This window comes from Mchenga conophoros, linkage group LG17 (assembly GCF_057382185.1).
Source record: "Mchenga conophoros isolate Kocher_MC1m ecotype Shallow Benthic linkage group LG17, M_conophoros_male_GT1.1, whole genome shotgun sequence".
Classification (NCBI taxonomy): Eukaryota; Metazoa; Chordata; class Actinopteri; order Cichliformes; family Cichlidae; genus Mchenga; species Mchenga conophoros.
The window spans coordinates 7,553,134-7,568,757 of NC_140542.1; the positions used below are offsets into that span (position 1 = coordinate 7,553,134).

The following is a 15,624-nucleotide window of genomic DNA, read 5'->3' on the forward strand; positions in this document are numbered from 1 at the left end:
AAAGTTCCATTCTCAATGTATGTAAATAGAGAGTAGAAAGGAATTAACATCACCAGAACATGAGGTAATTTCTAGCCTAGAAATATAATGTATACATATTTTAAATCGTTAGCACATGTAGCAAGATAGCAGGTACCTATCCGTAAAAGTTAAAATTGAAAACTAAAATTGCATATTTAGAAGTTTGTTTGTTTTTTTGTAAAGGCAATCCCTTAATGTCTTCATATGGCTCAGATGTACGGTGGCCCTGAGAGGCAAAACAGACTGCAACTTAAGAAAACACCAGCAATAAGAAAAACGCTGCAAAGGCACACAAAACACAACAGAAATAGGAAACATGAAAACAGAAATAGGAAAAAGCTGATTTCCAAACGCACAAGAGAAGTGTTTCTGTGATCTTGCCTCCAGTATTGGGAAGTGTTTCTGGGGAGACAATACCCCGACGGACCAGTTGCAGGAACCCAAAACATGGTAGGCGTGTTTTATCATGATTCATATAATACTGATGACGGATTATTAGGCTAATAGTTAGACTAACACACTTACCTCTCATCTTTTCTTTCCTCACAAAACCAATAGATCCTCCAATTCTGTCTCCCAGCGCAGTTCTTAGCATATTTTGGTTCCTGCAACTGGTCCGTCGGGTTATTGTCTCCCCAGAAACACTTCCCTTGTGTTTTTTCCTATTTCCGTTGTGTTTTGTGTGCTTTTGCAACGTTTTTCTTACTGCTGGTGTTTTCTTAAGTTGTAGTCCGTTTGACTCTCAGGGCCACCGTACAGATGCAACTTTGCATGTTCACTTCTTTGAATATTCATGCATATATAAGAGATGCATACTAGCCACCCACGTCTGCTTCTGTGTCTCTACTCTAAATAAGTTGCAATATTGGACTAATTCGGCCATGCCTCAGCCATCCGTGTTTGAGCTGTTAACTGATTTTGGAAAATAGGAAGAAGAAGAAAAGTGAACTTTACAGTGGCAACATAGGCAACATGTTGTTCTGGTTTGTTCAGTCAGGCTAGTCACCTACTGTGTTGCCTGCTTATTTCACCGATATGTCTTCGAACACAGAAACAACACATCGTAGGGACATGCTAATAAGGTTAAAAACTTGAAAGCATGCACTGTTAACACATTCTAGACCAGGGGTCGGCAACTCCAGGCCTTGAGTAACGGTGTCCTGCAGGACTAGATGTGTCCTTAGTCAATTACAGCTGATTCAAATTGCTAAATGACCTCCTCAACATGTCTTGAAGTTCTCCAGAGGCCTGGTTATGAACTAACCATTTAATTCAGGTGTGCTGACCCAGGGTGATATCTAAAGTGCAGGACAACAGCACTTGAGGCCTGGAGTTGCCTACCCCTGTTCTAGACCGTCTGTTTCCTGTACTTCTTAAAGTAAAATATATAGAAACATTATCTGCAGGTACTTAAAGGCTTGGTAACCACAGGATTGTTATCTTTAAGGTCAGCTCTAACAGACTGAAAACTGTGCGAACTGATTAGAAGAACCCAAATTGTGCTTTCAAACAAGTCTCATGTATACCTAATGGGCTCATGTACAGTTGTGTTTTGAATAGCATTAAGGAAGACTTCTTTTCAGTTGCAAACTTGCCAAGTGCAGCTTAGAGGACAAGATTTTATTTTCATTCAAACTGCTGTTCAGTGTATTTGCTGTAGCCAACAATGGGTAGAGACCCTGCCTGTGTCCTGCATTGAGTGGGCAGACCTTTTCCCCAAATAACACCCTTCCCTTAACACTCTGGGGAGAGCAAAAGCAGCTGGCTGCAAACTTTCATTAGTGAGAGCTGCAGAAAAAAGATGGCAAATATTTATCTTTGCACAGATTGCTGTGCAAGAACTGCACACAAAGCAATACTCTCCTTTCACGGAGTGCCACTGTGTGAGAACTGCGTAGGACGTGACTGGGTAGTCGGCGCTAGAGTCGGAGCGCCGTTGCTGAATATGTGAGAGTTGGTTTCTATGTGTGATTCCTCATATGTATGTGCGACTGTATTTTGGTGGGAGCTTCCATCAATGACAGTGTGTGTATTCACTTCCAAAAATGTGTGTGTGATAAATGCCCTACCTACGGCTTTGCAGGTCTTAGAGGCAGGGTCCATCTCATAACCTTCATAGCACTCACACTTGTAATCCCCTTTGTAGTTGATGCAGATCTGACTGCAGGCATCTGGGTTCTCACATTCGTCTATGTCTGCAGAGAGAAACATGGCACAAAGACATAAAGATCAAGACACACACAGTCCTATTTGTCTGGAGACTGAGACATAAAAGAGCTAATATTTTCTGTTTCTAGCCTGTTAACAACCTTTCTCAGCAGGATCCTCACTTCAAAAAAAAAAGAGAGATCTTTTGTTGAGAAATTTGAATGTTGTAACACTAATATTTTTGAGAAACAGACTAACACTGTTTTAACTGGATAATAGAAATGATGTTAAACACGTTTGTATATGGAAACAGCTTAAACCAAATAAATTAGGAAAAATGGAAAATCTGACATTTCTGAACGCATTCAGGGTCATATTTAAAGCTACAGGTCAAGGTCCTCCAAGGTCAGCGTAACCAGAATCTGGGGACAAAGGGGATGAACCTCCCAATACTGGAGGCAAGATCACTGAAGTAGTTAAACAACTCCATGGTGGAAGGTCCCCAGGGTGGATGAGACTGGACTCGAGTTTGTAAGCCTCTGGATGTTCTGAACTGTTTCAACTGACATACCTCTGCAAAATTGGATAGAACTTGGGGAGAGTGCCTCTAGACTGCCCTCTAGGATGGTGGTTCCCCTCTTCAAGAAAGGGCACCAGAGGGTATGTTACAACTTCAGGGGGATCCGATTTTCTCAGCCTACCTAGGATGGTCTGTGCTGGGATACTGGAGAGGAGAGTCCATTCAGTAGTCGGCCCCTAACTTAAGGAGAAACAATGCAGCTTTTGTCCTGGTTGTGGAACACGGGACAAGCTCTGCATCCCATTAAGCATATTTAAGGGGACGTGGGATTTTGCTCAACTATTGTCTTATTAACTTAGAGAGGGCATTCAATGGCATTGCTTGCTGTGTCCGCAGGGGCTGCTTCTGGAGTATGTGGTATTAGCCCCTTTGTTAAGGGCTATCTGGTCCCTGTACAACTGTAATGAGAGCTTGAGTCACATAGCTAGCAGTAAGTTGAACTGATTCTCGGTTTCTAGAGCTGAACTTTGTTTCCGCATCATTTCACAAGCCATTTACAAGCAAAATAATCAGAAACCAAATGCTAACAATTCCAAAACTCCCATTTTCAGCGATCCCGGACAAGCCCCCTCTTGGTCCCCTAAAAAGGTCCAGTGGTTGAGGGAAAGTAACAAAGGTGTCCGGGTTGAAAAAAGGAGGCAGAGAGGCAAAATGATTACATTAACAGATTTTATTAATGTTTCTATTAATAACTAAACTAAAAGAGACAGACCAGCCACTATTACCTTTTGAAGAAAGAAAACAACAAAACTCAGGTGATCATCACTAAACTAAAAATAAGTCAAAGGGGGTTAGTACCAAAACACACTCCTCTCCACAGAGTAGGAGCAATAGACCACCATACTCACAGCTCACCAGCAACAACCCAACAAAGCTCTCTCTGGCCCTAGAGCTCAATTTTCTCTGGATTTAAGCATTCTTAATTGCTGATGGGAGTCAGCCGTACAAAAACGGTGGCACCAAAGGCAGGAGATATGGCAGGACACATCCAAACAAGAACGATTTCAGGAGGAGGTCCTGCTAGGGCTATAACAATGGGTGGGCGGACCCATTAGGTAATCAGTGAAAATGTAATTAGTACTGAATAGGGAGTAGCAGTTTTTGTGAACTGATGTTTTGTTGTTTTGTTCTTCTGTACATCATTTATCTGTTTTTTATGGTGGAACACTTTCTGATCATCAGCATCCCAACATTTTACAAATGCCTCATCTTACATTCTGGACCTGGCAACCTCGCTAAGGAGACTGGTTGTTAAAATAACTTATTCATGCTCCCAAATCCAGAATGTCTGCATGCAATTAATAACTTGCAACATGCATAAAAGACAAGCTTTAGATGAGGCAGTTTACTCCAGAGTGCTAACCCCATTTTTTGCATTTAAGTTAGTTATCATACTAGATTTTTGTCTCAACCGGGTAAAGCAAATGCAACTAATCTTAAACAGCAGTGTTTAATGAATCATGTTAATGTTTTCCTTGGACCTGAAAATGGCCATAGTTAAAAGTACCCTCGAACAAAACAACCACAGAATAGCACAGATAAAGTTCAGCTGATTAATGTCACTGCCCTTTGGTCGTGCTTCTCTGGACCAAGGTATGAGGAGCTCTGCTGCACTTTTTTTTCTCTTTACCTCCACACGTCTTTTTATCCAGGAGTTTGTAGCCAGAGGGGCAGTCACACTCATAACCAATTCTCTGGTCCTTGCAGATGTGGGAGCAGCCACCGTTGTTGTCTGCACACTCATTCAGGCCTGCAGAGACAGAGTGGCAGCAGAGGAAAGGGCAGGGATGGCAGAGAGGAAACAGTGAAAAATAAAACAAAGAGTTGAGTATTGTTCCAATAAATTCCAGCAGGTTTTTAGACAGAATAACTTTGGCAACACAAGAACAAGATGGACAGGAAGACAATCCCACAGGTTGGTCTGTATGGACAGTTTAAATCATCCTGCCAGTAAAGATATTTTTGTCCTGTCTGTATACATCAACAATTCAAGTTTGTGTGTGATTCTTGTGTGCTCTACTACCGGTAGTCTTAGCTAGTAGTTCCTGGAACGGATCCATTTTCCAACAGGAACCTTTGCTTATCCCAGGTGCTACTGCACTATATTGCCTATTGTAACACAAGCACGTGCTCTCCTTCATCCTCTAATCCAATTCTCTCCATTTTTTCCTTTTAACAGAACATATTGGACTGAGTCATCCTTCCTTTCCCTTTTGTATCAGTTTCTGTGCCTCCATTTATCCCTTTTTTTCTTTCAACTACCCTCCAGGGAGTGAAGAGGGATCTCTGCAGAAAGCTAAAGCTGGTACTTCATTACCGGTTTACATTAAAGATTTAAGCTTCAAGGCTACAGGTACTGCTGTGAGACTAAGACACTACTAGAGATAGAAAAAGAGAGGCAGCAAGACATTAAGGGAGACTCACAGGAAGAGGAAAAGAGTAGTATGGACTTTCACAGATTTGCATTTAATCAAAATTAGACTGGTAATTTATAGTAGAACGGAACAGCAACTGAGAATCAGCCTTATTTTAAACTAAAATAAGGCAAAAACATGAAAACCTGCTTAAAGCAGTTTAAGCAGGTTGTAGCAGAAGCACTAGAAAACAAAAAACAAAGTATGTGGACACTCATATCCATATTTCTATTCTCTTGTAATGTTGTATAGTTTGTACTGAGGTTTAGTTAAAATCTTTGAAAATCACATAAACTATAATGACTATAGCATGGGTAAAACATGCAGGTGGCTGGCAGGAGGTTCTTTTCAGATACCAATAAACTCTTTCTAACATCTTAATTCTAGCGCCAGACAGACACTGAACTGTATGAGATGATGTCTGCAGCAATGTTGGAGTAAAATTCTTATATTTCTGTGTCTATACACATCGATTTATGGATCAATTTGTGGATCGATGTACATAGACACACATATACACAGAATGAGTGAGTAAGATTCAGAGTTTTACTAAATACCAAAAATAATCCGGCAATGTCATTCACAAATAAGATAAAGCTATATTACTGCTAATAAGTGATATTACTGTGTAGGCTCGGCTTAACTCAGCGCCATCTTCTTGGCTGTGATGTGTGCTAACTTCCAGTTCACAGATCATCATATTTAATTCTTATCATGGGAATCATGGCAGATTCTTCTCTCACCCCAACCGGTCGCGGCAGATGGCCGCCCCTCCCTGAGCCAGGTTCTGCCGGAGGTTTCTTCCAGTTTTCCTTCCCACTGTCGCCAAAGTGCTTGCTCGTAAGGGGTCATATGACTGTTGGGTTTTTATCTGTATGTATTATTTGTAGGGTCTACCTTACAATATAAAGCCTTGACTGTTGCTGTGATTTTGCGCCGTAAAAATAAAATCGAATTGAATATATCCATCAGCTGTGAGGTTAGAGGAGGATGCAAAGGCAGTGCGCACACATATAATTTTATACTGACACAACAGATGCCAGCCCACTCCAATTCAGAGAGGCTATGGGTCAAGTGCAGCGTCTCTTAATAACCTCAGACACTTTAACGTGTACATAAAGTAAAATCTCAGGCTTCAATTCCCTTTGTTTCATTAATTTGATACGATTCTATTAATAAGTATACTTTTCTCAGCCGCTTACATCTGATTGCGGATGAACTGCACTGCTTGTGGTGTCAAATGTGTGACCAAAGCTGAGGAAGCAGTAATTATCTGTGCTGTTTGGATAATCTCTGTGGATAATCTACGTTATGGGTAACGTAGTCGTGTCACGCTCTCTCGGCTAAGATCGCACCGGAGGGCAGAGTCGTTTGGGTCTTTCATCATAACAAGGTAGTTGAGAAATATCCTGATTTACTCAGCCTTGATCAAATGAATCTCCTTTACATAGAGAAGAGTGACCACCCACATTTGAACAAGCTAATGTTCTCACATTAATGTGTGTGTGTGTAAAGAAACACGAAGAATCTTACCACACTCCACAGGTTCATCTGACCAGTCCTTGCAGTCTTTCACGTTATCGCACACCTTGCTGCTGTCGATACACTCCCCGTTCTTACAGCGGAACTTTTTGGGCCCGTCGCATTTTGTAACTGTAGTGAAGACATCAGATGACTTAAAAGCCTAGACTCTTAGCAAGTGTTTTAATCACATTGAGCACCAAATTAGTGTTTGGCAACACAATAATTCAACCCTACTGTGATGAAAGCCTCTGGCGCGTCAGATTTTGTAGAGTACAAGATTCTAATGCAGATACAGTAAATGTCAGCAAAGCAATGCTGTCGATGTTTCTTGTGGTCTGTGGAGATAATTAGCCCAAAGGTTGACTCTTTTGACTCTCAGTGAGAAGCTTTAGGCAAAGCTTGATCATTAAATTGCTTAGTTCTATAAATAAGACAGGCTACAGGGAGTTAAGTGGAGGTTAACAAATGTTTGTCGCTATTCTAATTAGGGAAGCTTACTGAGAAAGACATATCATATGTATGGTAACTAATAGTAAACACAAGCTCAAAAAAAGAGAAAGGCTTCATGGATAACATATGCATTATACGGTTTGAACTACAGATGAGCCAGAGGCAGCTGAGCTCCCATCAAAGAGGCCCTTTAACTCTCTTGAAAGTAGAAGCTAAATAAAATGTAGAAGAGTAGCAGATGTGACATCCAGTGCCTATTAAATGCACGAAGCAACTCAGCTGCTACATATCTGTTCTGTGCAAGTTATACGCAGCTGAGTTGTTACAGTAAATAAAAATATCGCTGTAGCTTCTTTGCAATTCTTTGAATCATCACCTCCGTCTTCGACCACTCAGGAGATTTAAGTGGAGGGAACACAGGGGAGATTTAAGGCAGTGGAGATTCACAGCCTCTTATCCTCCCATGCCTCTAAGCCTATCTTTTGGTGGACATTTTTCTGATTAAAGTTTCTCATGGGGCCGAACTCACCAGAGAGGCCAACTGTGCTACTCTTCGTTATAGCTCCTGTGAAGCTAGTTCAAAGTATTAAAGTTGTAATTGGCCACTTTTTTTTTTTGAGTAAATGAAGTTAAAGAAAGGAGGCAGAAGCGAGAAGCAGAAGTCCTGAAAACATAAACTGAAACTTTAAATAAAATCTGGAATTTTGACTCTGCATTTAGAAGAAAAGCCAACATTATTGGGAGGAAAACAAAATAGAACAATATGTTCTTCTAATAATAATCGGGATGTTTGCTTGTTTCATGGCCGTCCTCCTTTTCCGTACTCGCGAGACGCTTACCGTTGACACAACCTGCTTCATCACTGTAGTCCGGACAGTCGTGAACTTTATTACACTGCTTGGTGCCGTGAATACAGGAGCCATCGCCACACTGGAACTCATCAGGTCTGCACGTAAGCAGTGCTGAGGAACACAAAACACACAGAGTTAAGAATTAGTTGAGTATTCCCATTAGTCTAATCCACGAAAAGACAATGATAAAGTTCCACAATGAAAATTCAGAGCATTTTAAATTGTTCACAAAGTCAAATTCAGCCCTTTTCCTCTCAAATTGCATTCCAGTATTCAGCTCTAATCTATCATACGCACCTCTTGATAGGGCATAAATCCTCATAAACTGCTATGCCGAAAAGAAAAGCATTCATGTATTCATCCAGCATCTGAAGCAAACCCACATCTAGTGACCTATTGAGAAGGTGTGTGCATGTAAATGTGCATATAGACATTTGTGCTTGCTCTAACGTGGAGGGACGGTTTATTTAACTCATTTGTCTTTTTAACTGGCTATTTAATTATTCATGTGTTGTGTTTTGGACTGGCTCCGCCAACGGAGCAGAGGCAGACATGATCAATGACTGTGGAGCCGATAAAAAACACACGGCAGACAATCTTCGCATCAGGAAATATGGTATTAACACAGCCACACACAACGGTTTGGGCACATTTGGGTTTTCGGGCTCACAGAGGCATTATTAAATGAGCAAAATTAAATGCAAGCTTGCAGCAGGACATGTGAATGCCAGGAAAAGGGGAAGCTGAAACATACTTTGAAACACTCAGACAAAAAATAAATAAAATAAAGACAAACAGATGTTCATGCTAAAGCCTGGACCATCGCAAAATGTGCCGATTCCTTCATCCAAATTATTGGGATGTTAGCTCAGCTAATAATGATAAATCCCCGGGATGAATAGTTATAATAATGGATTGCCATCTGCGGAAACGTTGACAGGACGGAAAGAAGGAAAGTTGCGATACGATGTGACCGTTTCTCATTTCCATTAACCTTCTGTCACTCTGCTCACAGTCGCTTGTCTCGGTGTGTCCGCGAAGAAGCTCGAGGTTATTGAGACAGATGTTTCGAATAAGATGGCAAATGATACGTAAGGAGCGCGTGTGTGGGAATGAGCAGAGCCTGATGGAAACGAGGCGAACGAGGAAAGAACAAACTGGAGGTATAGTATGCAGTTATTGTCACAATCCTCATTTACACTGAAACGGTGCTAAGCTGTCTTCTATGTTCTCGTTTAAATTGCCATCCCTCCATTCTCTTCTGCTTAACCTTATCACGGTCGCTGTGGGGGCTTCAGCCTATCCCAGCTATCACGGGGTGAGATGCAGGGTACACCCAGGACAGATTCCCTTTTTTTTTTTTGGTTAATAGAGAGATTTTTGGTCTATTTTTAAATGTTTTTTAGGCAGTTAGCAAACAGTTTGAAATGTTTTGGAAAAGATATCAGTTGGTAGCAAGGATATTTACGTTAATTATTTTAGGAAAATAGTCTGTTTTAATAAAATATACTCTAAGCTGTCGGCTGTTCTGTTTACATGTTTAGTGAATTTTATTTTCAGCTTCCAATTCTCCAAGCTAGCAGTTAATAACTCAGTGAATAATGCATTGAACTTCCAAACAAAGCCGGTGTTAGCATTAGCTAATCAAGTCAAAGCTCTCATTAAAACATGCTCAGGTCCAGTCAAAGAGACTAAAGTGGGTCTGATTGAAACACCAATATCAAGGTCATAGTTCTCAAACCAATACATGACATATCATCGTCCATGTTTGACTTTTATTTACATTTATGGCTGAGACAAGTCATGATTATACTCCGCTGTGGAGACATGAAGGGTTAGTAGTAGTGTAGTGCTTACCTACATAATTATTCCAATCTCATAAAAGACGACTCCACAGACCCATGTAATTCTGTCTGGAGTGCAGCAGCCATTAATTTAAGGATAAGGAGGGTGTGTACTGTGATAAAGGGCAAGCCGTGATCTAAACACTGAAACAACATGTACTCTGTGATTTCTGCTTTATTTTTTGTACTAACACCTTATTATTGTGGGTGCATGTGTGTGTTAGAGCTTGCACCTGGCTGCGCGTGCGGCTGCGCACTGTGCTTGTATCATGTCTTATGTGTGAAGTTGCTGTCATCTCTCTAAGTGGTGTGTGGGCATGTGAAGAGGAGACCACATGGGGGTCACGCTTGATGAAGGACCTTCACCTTACACAGGCTCAGATGGGTTTGTCTCTTCTTGCACAGGTCACATGGTTGCATGGCAACACATTTGTGGATCGTCACGATAAAATTAGAATTGATCTTCCTTTAGTCATTTGGTGACACATTTGTCACACAGTCTTTGTTCAGAGCAGAGCCGGTCTTCAAAGCATAGTCCTCCAGTACATTTAAGCTGCTGCTCTACAAAACAACTGATTACTTTTTGGTATCCATCCGTAACTTTCATTAAAGGCGATAGTTGGCATTAGCTTCAAGTAAAGATAAATGACACAATATCCAAAAGTACTAATACAAACCATTCATCCTAATTTCTAAAATTAATAAAACTGGATTCTTTAGGCTGATCAGTTACTTCACTACCACTCTCCTCAGACTGATCAGAGTTGAATTGTGCCCGTTGTTATGGAATAATCAAAGATAATTAAAAAAGATGTTTTGATTAAGGAGCATGCCAGTGGTGTGACTCGTTCCTATGTTTTCTAATTGCTTTGAACAACAATAAAGCGAACGGCACAGGGGGAGCACATGGTGGCAAAAAGAAAAAAGCTGACTTACGACAGTTTGCTTCATCTGATTTATCCTTGCAGTCGGGGTCGCCGTCACACTTCCAGTTCAAATGGACACACTCGCCGCTCCCGCACTGGAACTCGCTCACCAGACAGCGGGGTTTCTGGGGCTCCGTCCTCCGGCTGCAGCGCTCCATGGACTCGTCTGACTTGTCCTTGCAGTCGGGGTCGCCGTCACAGCTCCACAGGGCAGGGATGCACTCCGAGTCGTTGCAGCGGAATTCATGCTGCCCACAGGTGGGAGCCGAACATTTCTCCTCATCGCTGGCGTCCCCGCAGTCGTCGTCTCCGTCACACACAAAGATCGGTGCCACACATTTCCCGTTACGACACTGGAAGTCTTTGGAGGGGCAGGCCTTGCCATCTGCAGGAGGAAAAGTACATTAAATTATAATTGTATATGTATTTTATTTAATTCTCATTGATTATTATAACCTGTAATATTTAGCAAATTAATATCAGTCTAATAATTACAGAATATCTTTAGTAAATAGCCATTTTTCAAGTCATTAAGAAACATCCATTCAGAGTGGGAGTAGATCAGGGGAAATACGAGTTAAAGGACGGCTATAGTTCAACTTATCTCTGCATTTAATCAAACCCAATCAGAGGTGGGAATATGCACACCAATATGTCTTTTTACGCCTTCTCAACAGATGGTAGTAATGTTAATGTTAAAATTTAGAGTTAACAAGAAGAGAGTCGTTCCACAGTTTCCTTTTTAGCCCTGGAGCTTTTAGTGATTGGCAAGAATCAAAAGGAAAGATTGATCAAACTGTCGACAGTTGCGTGGCGCTGAAGAATACCAGCACAGCTTCCTTGAAAGTCTGACAAGACAAAATGCGGCAGGTACAAGAACAAAGCGAAGGGATAAAGAACCAGGAAGAAAACATAAACTTGCCCTGTAGAAAAAGTATAAATGATGAAATATTTAAAAAACGTAAACACCACCTCAAGAGACTCCAAATACTTTCAACATATAAAGATGCTGCTGACCATGTATGGGACGAGGTCGAGGGCAGCAGAAGTCCAGCGTATATGGATGGCTGTATGATGAGCACAGCTGTAGAAATGTCACTCCTAGACTGTGTGTGTGTTTATACATGTGTGTGAATGTTTGGACAGAAACACCTGTCAGGAATGAATATTCATGTCCATGTCTGCATTTAGATTTTTTCCAGGCTGGTAACTAAAGACCTGCGACGAAAAGTATGATGCCATTTCAGCTTTTAATGTGTTGTATTTCAGTGTGGATGTGGTTGTTCTGTTGGTGTTGTTTTATATTACTGTGCTTATGTTTCCTTTCAGCTGTGGCATTATCAAATTCCAGACAGGGTGGACAAATCAATTTGAATCATATAATCTCCTCAAAAAAAGGGGGGGAAAAATCAAAACAAACCACTTCACTGATGCAACGCTCCTCTCTGGGCGACCGGCATAACTTCTTCATTTTCTCTCTCTCTTTTTTTTTTACCAACCCACACAGTACGCCAAAGGGACTCATTATGATAATAGGCTATCGGATTCCCTGTTAGCTATTACTACTAGCATGCTAATCATCCCCACTCAGATCTAAGTAATTAACATGAGCACAAAAACAACATCAGCAGTACCCCAGCAGAAAGTACGGTTGCGCAAGATGCATAAAGTTACAAACGGACTGTTTTCAAACTTTCTGCATCAACAGCGAGACACACTTTCTTTATGAACATTTCAAACAGATTTTTGCTAGATCCCCGAGGACGATTATGTGTTTCTAGTTAGATTAAACACCTTTTATGCTACAATTGTAAAAAGTTTGAAAATCAACATTTGGTTTTTGACCACCTTTATTCTTCAACACGACCTGAACTTTCTTGGGTAAATTTTACTTGTAATTCTTTAATTAGCCTTCAGGAACAGTTCTCCAGGCTTCTTGAAGGACATTCAAAGCTTCTCTGTGGAAGTTGGCTACCGTTTGTTCTGTTCTCTGTCGAGATGATCAAACATTGCTTAAATCAGAGGCTCCCAAAGTGTGGGGCAGAGCCATTGCAGGGGGGGCGTGGTATGAAAAGAAAGAGAAAAAAAAGGATGCTTGGACGCTGTTGGCATAATTGACAGGTTTTTGACGGGGCTTCCACACAAACGCAAAGCAGGAGATGAAGCATCGCCAAATATGTTTCCAAACCAACTTCATTCTAAGCCAAAGACTAGAAAATATGGTGAAGCATATCTTCCCTTTGGCTTCATCTGCACAAGTGCCGAGGTAGGTCTCCCCCGCAGAATTGGTTTTCCCTGTGTTGGGAGCAGCGCTGGGCTCTCCAAATCACGGACAAACAGTATCCCACATTCTTGATTTTTAGTTCACAAACACTTCTTGTAGTAACTAACTACTCCTGACATTTTGGCGATGTTAGCTCTTTATACAGTAAAGTTACTGGGGAAAGATTTGATTTGAACCAAAAATACTACTACTACTTCTTTTATTCTTGTTTTGATCCTTATTAACGACTTCTTGAACAGTAGTTTGGCGGGATGCATTTCTTAGGTCACGTGTCAGGTGTTTGCTAGATTTCTTCCCATTTCTGTCAGACATTACATTCAAATACTGTTCATCTGCTCAAAGTCTTTAAGGATGCACTGCACACCATGCCCTAATGTGCCAGGTTTTTAGCCAATAGCTATTTGAGTGATGGCACCTTTGGAGGGAAACTATTAGGAGGTGGCTCAAGACTTCTGCACAGTACCGTACGACACAAGCAGCAATAACTATCTGGCAGCACTGCTGCATATCAGGGCCTGGGATATAAACTGGAAATTAAATATAGAAAATAAACAGCCTATTCTCACAGTCAGCCACCCAAGTGACTCTGACATTCTTGTGTCTCACACCTCAAAAAAGTGATAAACCATGAATCTGTTATTTTCAAAGGAGTCCTGTCCTCAGGGAGTTTGGAGCCCTGTCAATATGTGAAGGACCAACAGTACATTAGGCAGGGTTGGTCATATGTAATGAGTATATAGATATGATCAGTCGCATAAATTCAATAACGTCATATTTGGATTCCACATTGGTAGAGCACAAATGATCCAAATTGACACTGCGTAACATTAAAACCATTTTTGTCCCTTTTCCTTTTTTTAAACCACACCAGTTAACACAGAAAAAGAATTTCATCTTTCAAACCTTTAAATAGGTGCACAGTTCTTTCCAAAGAGGGAATTAAAGTATTCAAACACAGGCGTTCTTAAAAGCACTTCAAACAAATTAGCTTATAAAATTAGACTCTTGCAAAGCCATTTTCTTTTGCCTCTTAGGTCACAGGAATTGTAAGTGAAAATGTCGCCTAATATGACCAAAACTACTGAAGTAGAAAGTAGCAGGTTTGTCTCAGATAACCCCAGTTCTATCTCTGTTTCTTCTGGCTTCACATAACCAGCTCTAAGAACACCCTACAGAGATCTTTAGACTGTTATTTTTTGCATCACTGACTGCCCACTCTGTGAATGACAATTTAAAGTTATTGCACTTATAATTAACACAATTTGCTGATGCTGAAAAGCCATATTTGCCCGTGTCAGCGTGATGCAGTGATTAGTGCTGTCAATAACAGCAAGACTAAAAGTTCGAACCTTTTGGCCGGCCTTTCTCTGACGAGTTTGAATAATAATAATTAAGGAAGAAGGACGGTATGACCTGCACAGAGCTTTCATCTCAACATCATCCACCGAGGCTGGAAGTACATGATAAGATATCGAGGCATCCTACATTCACAACGGAACATTGACGAGTTGCTCTAAACAACCCTTTTGAAGTGTTTTGCTTTGGTGTTCTTTGCATGAAGGAAATTTTCAAAAACAAAAAAAATGGTAGTGATTAACTTACTAACCTAGCAGGCAAAACACGTTACTCCATCCTGACGTCCGACGCTGGACGTTGGTATTACTGCAGGACAAAAGTGTTGTTTTGTTTACCTGTGTTGGGCCAAGACTACTTAGATAATCTATCAATGGGAGAAAAGTGAAGATATGAAGAGACATTTTGCAATGAGTTTTACAATGTAACACCAGAAAAATTTTGGTATTCTAATTAATTTGTCACATAAATTGTGTCATTACAAAAAGCTGATCTACAGCTGAAATGAGCCGACACAGACAGTCTGGGTTTCTGCGGAGAAGCAGGGACTGGGAGGCAGGGTTAGGAGAGGCGTGCTCACATGTTGGTGCCATAATCTCAAAGATTAGTGTACCCGGTGATTATTGTACCCGATAGCAGAGCAGAAGACCTCAGTACTGTTTTTGCCCACCAGGTGGGTGTGTCCCGGTAGCTCGGACATCAGATGAAAACTATAGATTGCTGTCAGTTTTAAAACTTGATAAATTCCCAAAATCACTTTGGTCTTTGGTTGATTACTGTTGGTGGCCTCTGCATTCATTCAGGCTTAAACGAACCCTTAGAAATGGATACACTGATAGATCTGAGAATAGAAATATTGGATGTTGTAGTCTGAAAGAGTTAAGACTCCTGACTGTTAATTAAACACACCCATCCAACAGATTAGTGGACCAATTACAATTTTAAAAAGGTAATCAGTAAGCTGTACTCAATTCCATCTTGACGGTTACTTTCCCCTGTAGGTGACTGTGCTTAACATGGGGTCAAAGCTTTTACTCCATCCATCCATAGACCCACCAGTTAACAGCTAATAGATGAACCAATAAGATAGGGCACAGCTCGTTGACCTTGATCTAAAGGACAACTGAACTCTCTTTCAGCATGGAGCAGAACATAGCAAACAGCTATGCATACACGCACACGCAGAGATTAAAAGATAAAGAATCTTTAATAAAACACAAACAGCCACA

The 15,624-nt window shown here is 40.9% G+C and overlaps 1 protein-coding gene across 3 annotated transcripts in view; it reads right to left on the reverse strand.

Annotated features, from left to right (window-relative positions):
• The window catches only part of lrp8 (low density lipoprotein receptor-related protein 8, apolipoprotein e receptor), a 191,447-nt gene that overhangs the window by 37,603 nt on the left and 138,220 nt on the right, over positions 1–15,624 (reverse strand). For all 3 annotated transcript variants that reach the window (XM_085250986.1, XM_085250985.1, XM_085250987.1), the window contains exons 5-9: positions 10,769–11,143; positions 7,977–8,099; positions 6,697–6,816; positions 4,380–4,499; positions 2,091–2,216 (exon numbers count right to left, since the gene is read on the reverse strand). In XM_085250986.1, the coding sequence (XP_085107112.1) occupies positions 2,091–2,216; positions 4,380–4,499; positions 6,697–6,816; positions 7,977–8,099; positions 10,769–11,143 (864 nt within the window). The remainder of the gene's footprint in view (positions 1–2,090; positions 2,217–4,379; positions 4,500–6,696; positions 6,817–7,976; positions 8,100–10,768; positions 11,144–15,624) is intronic.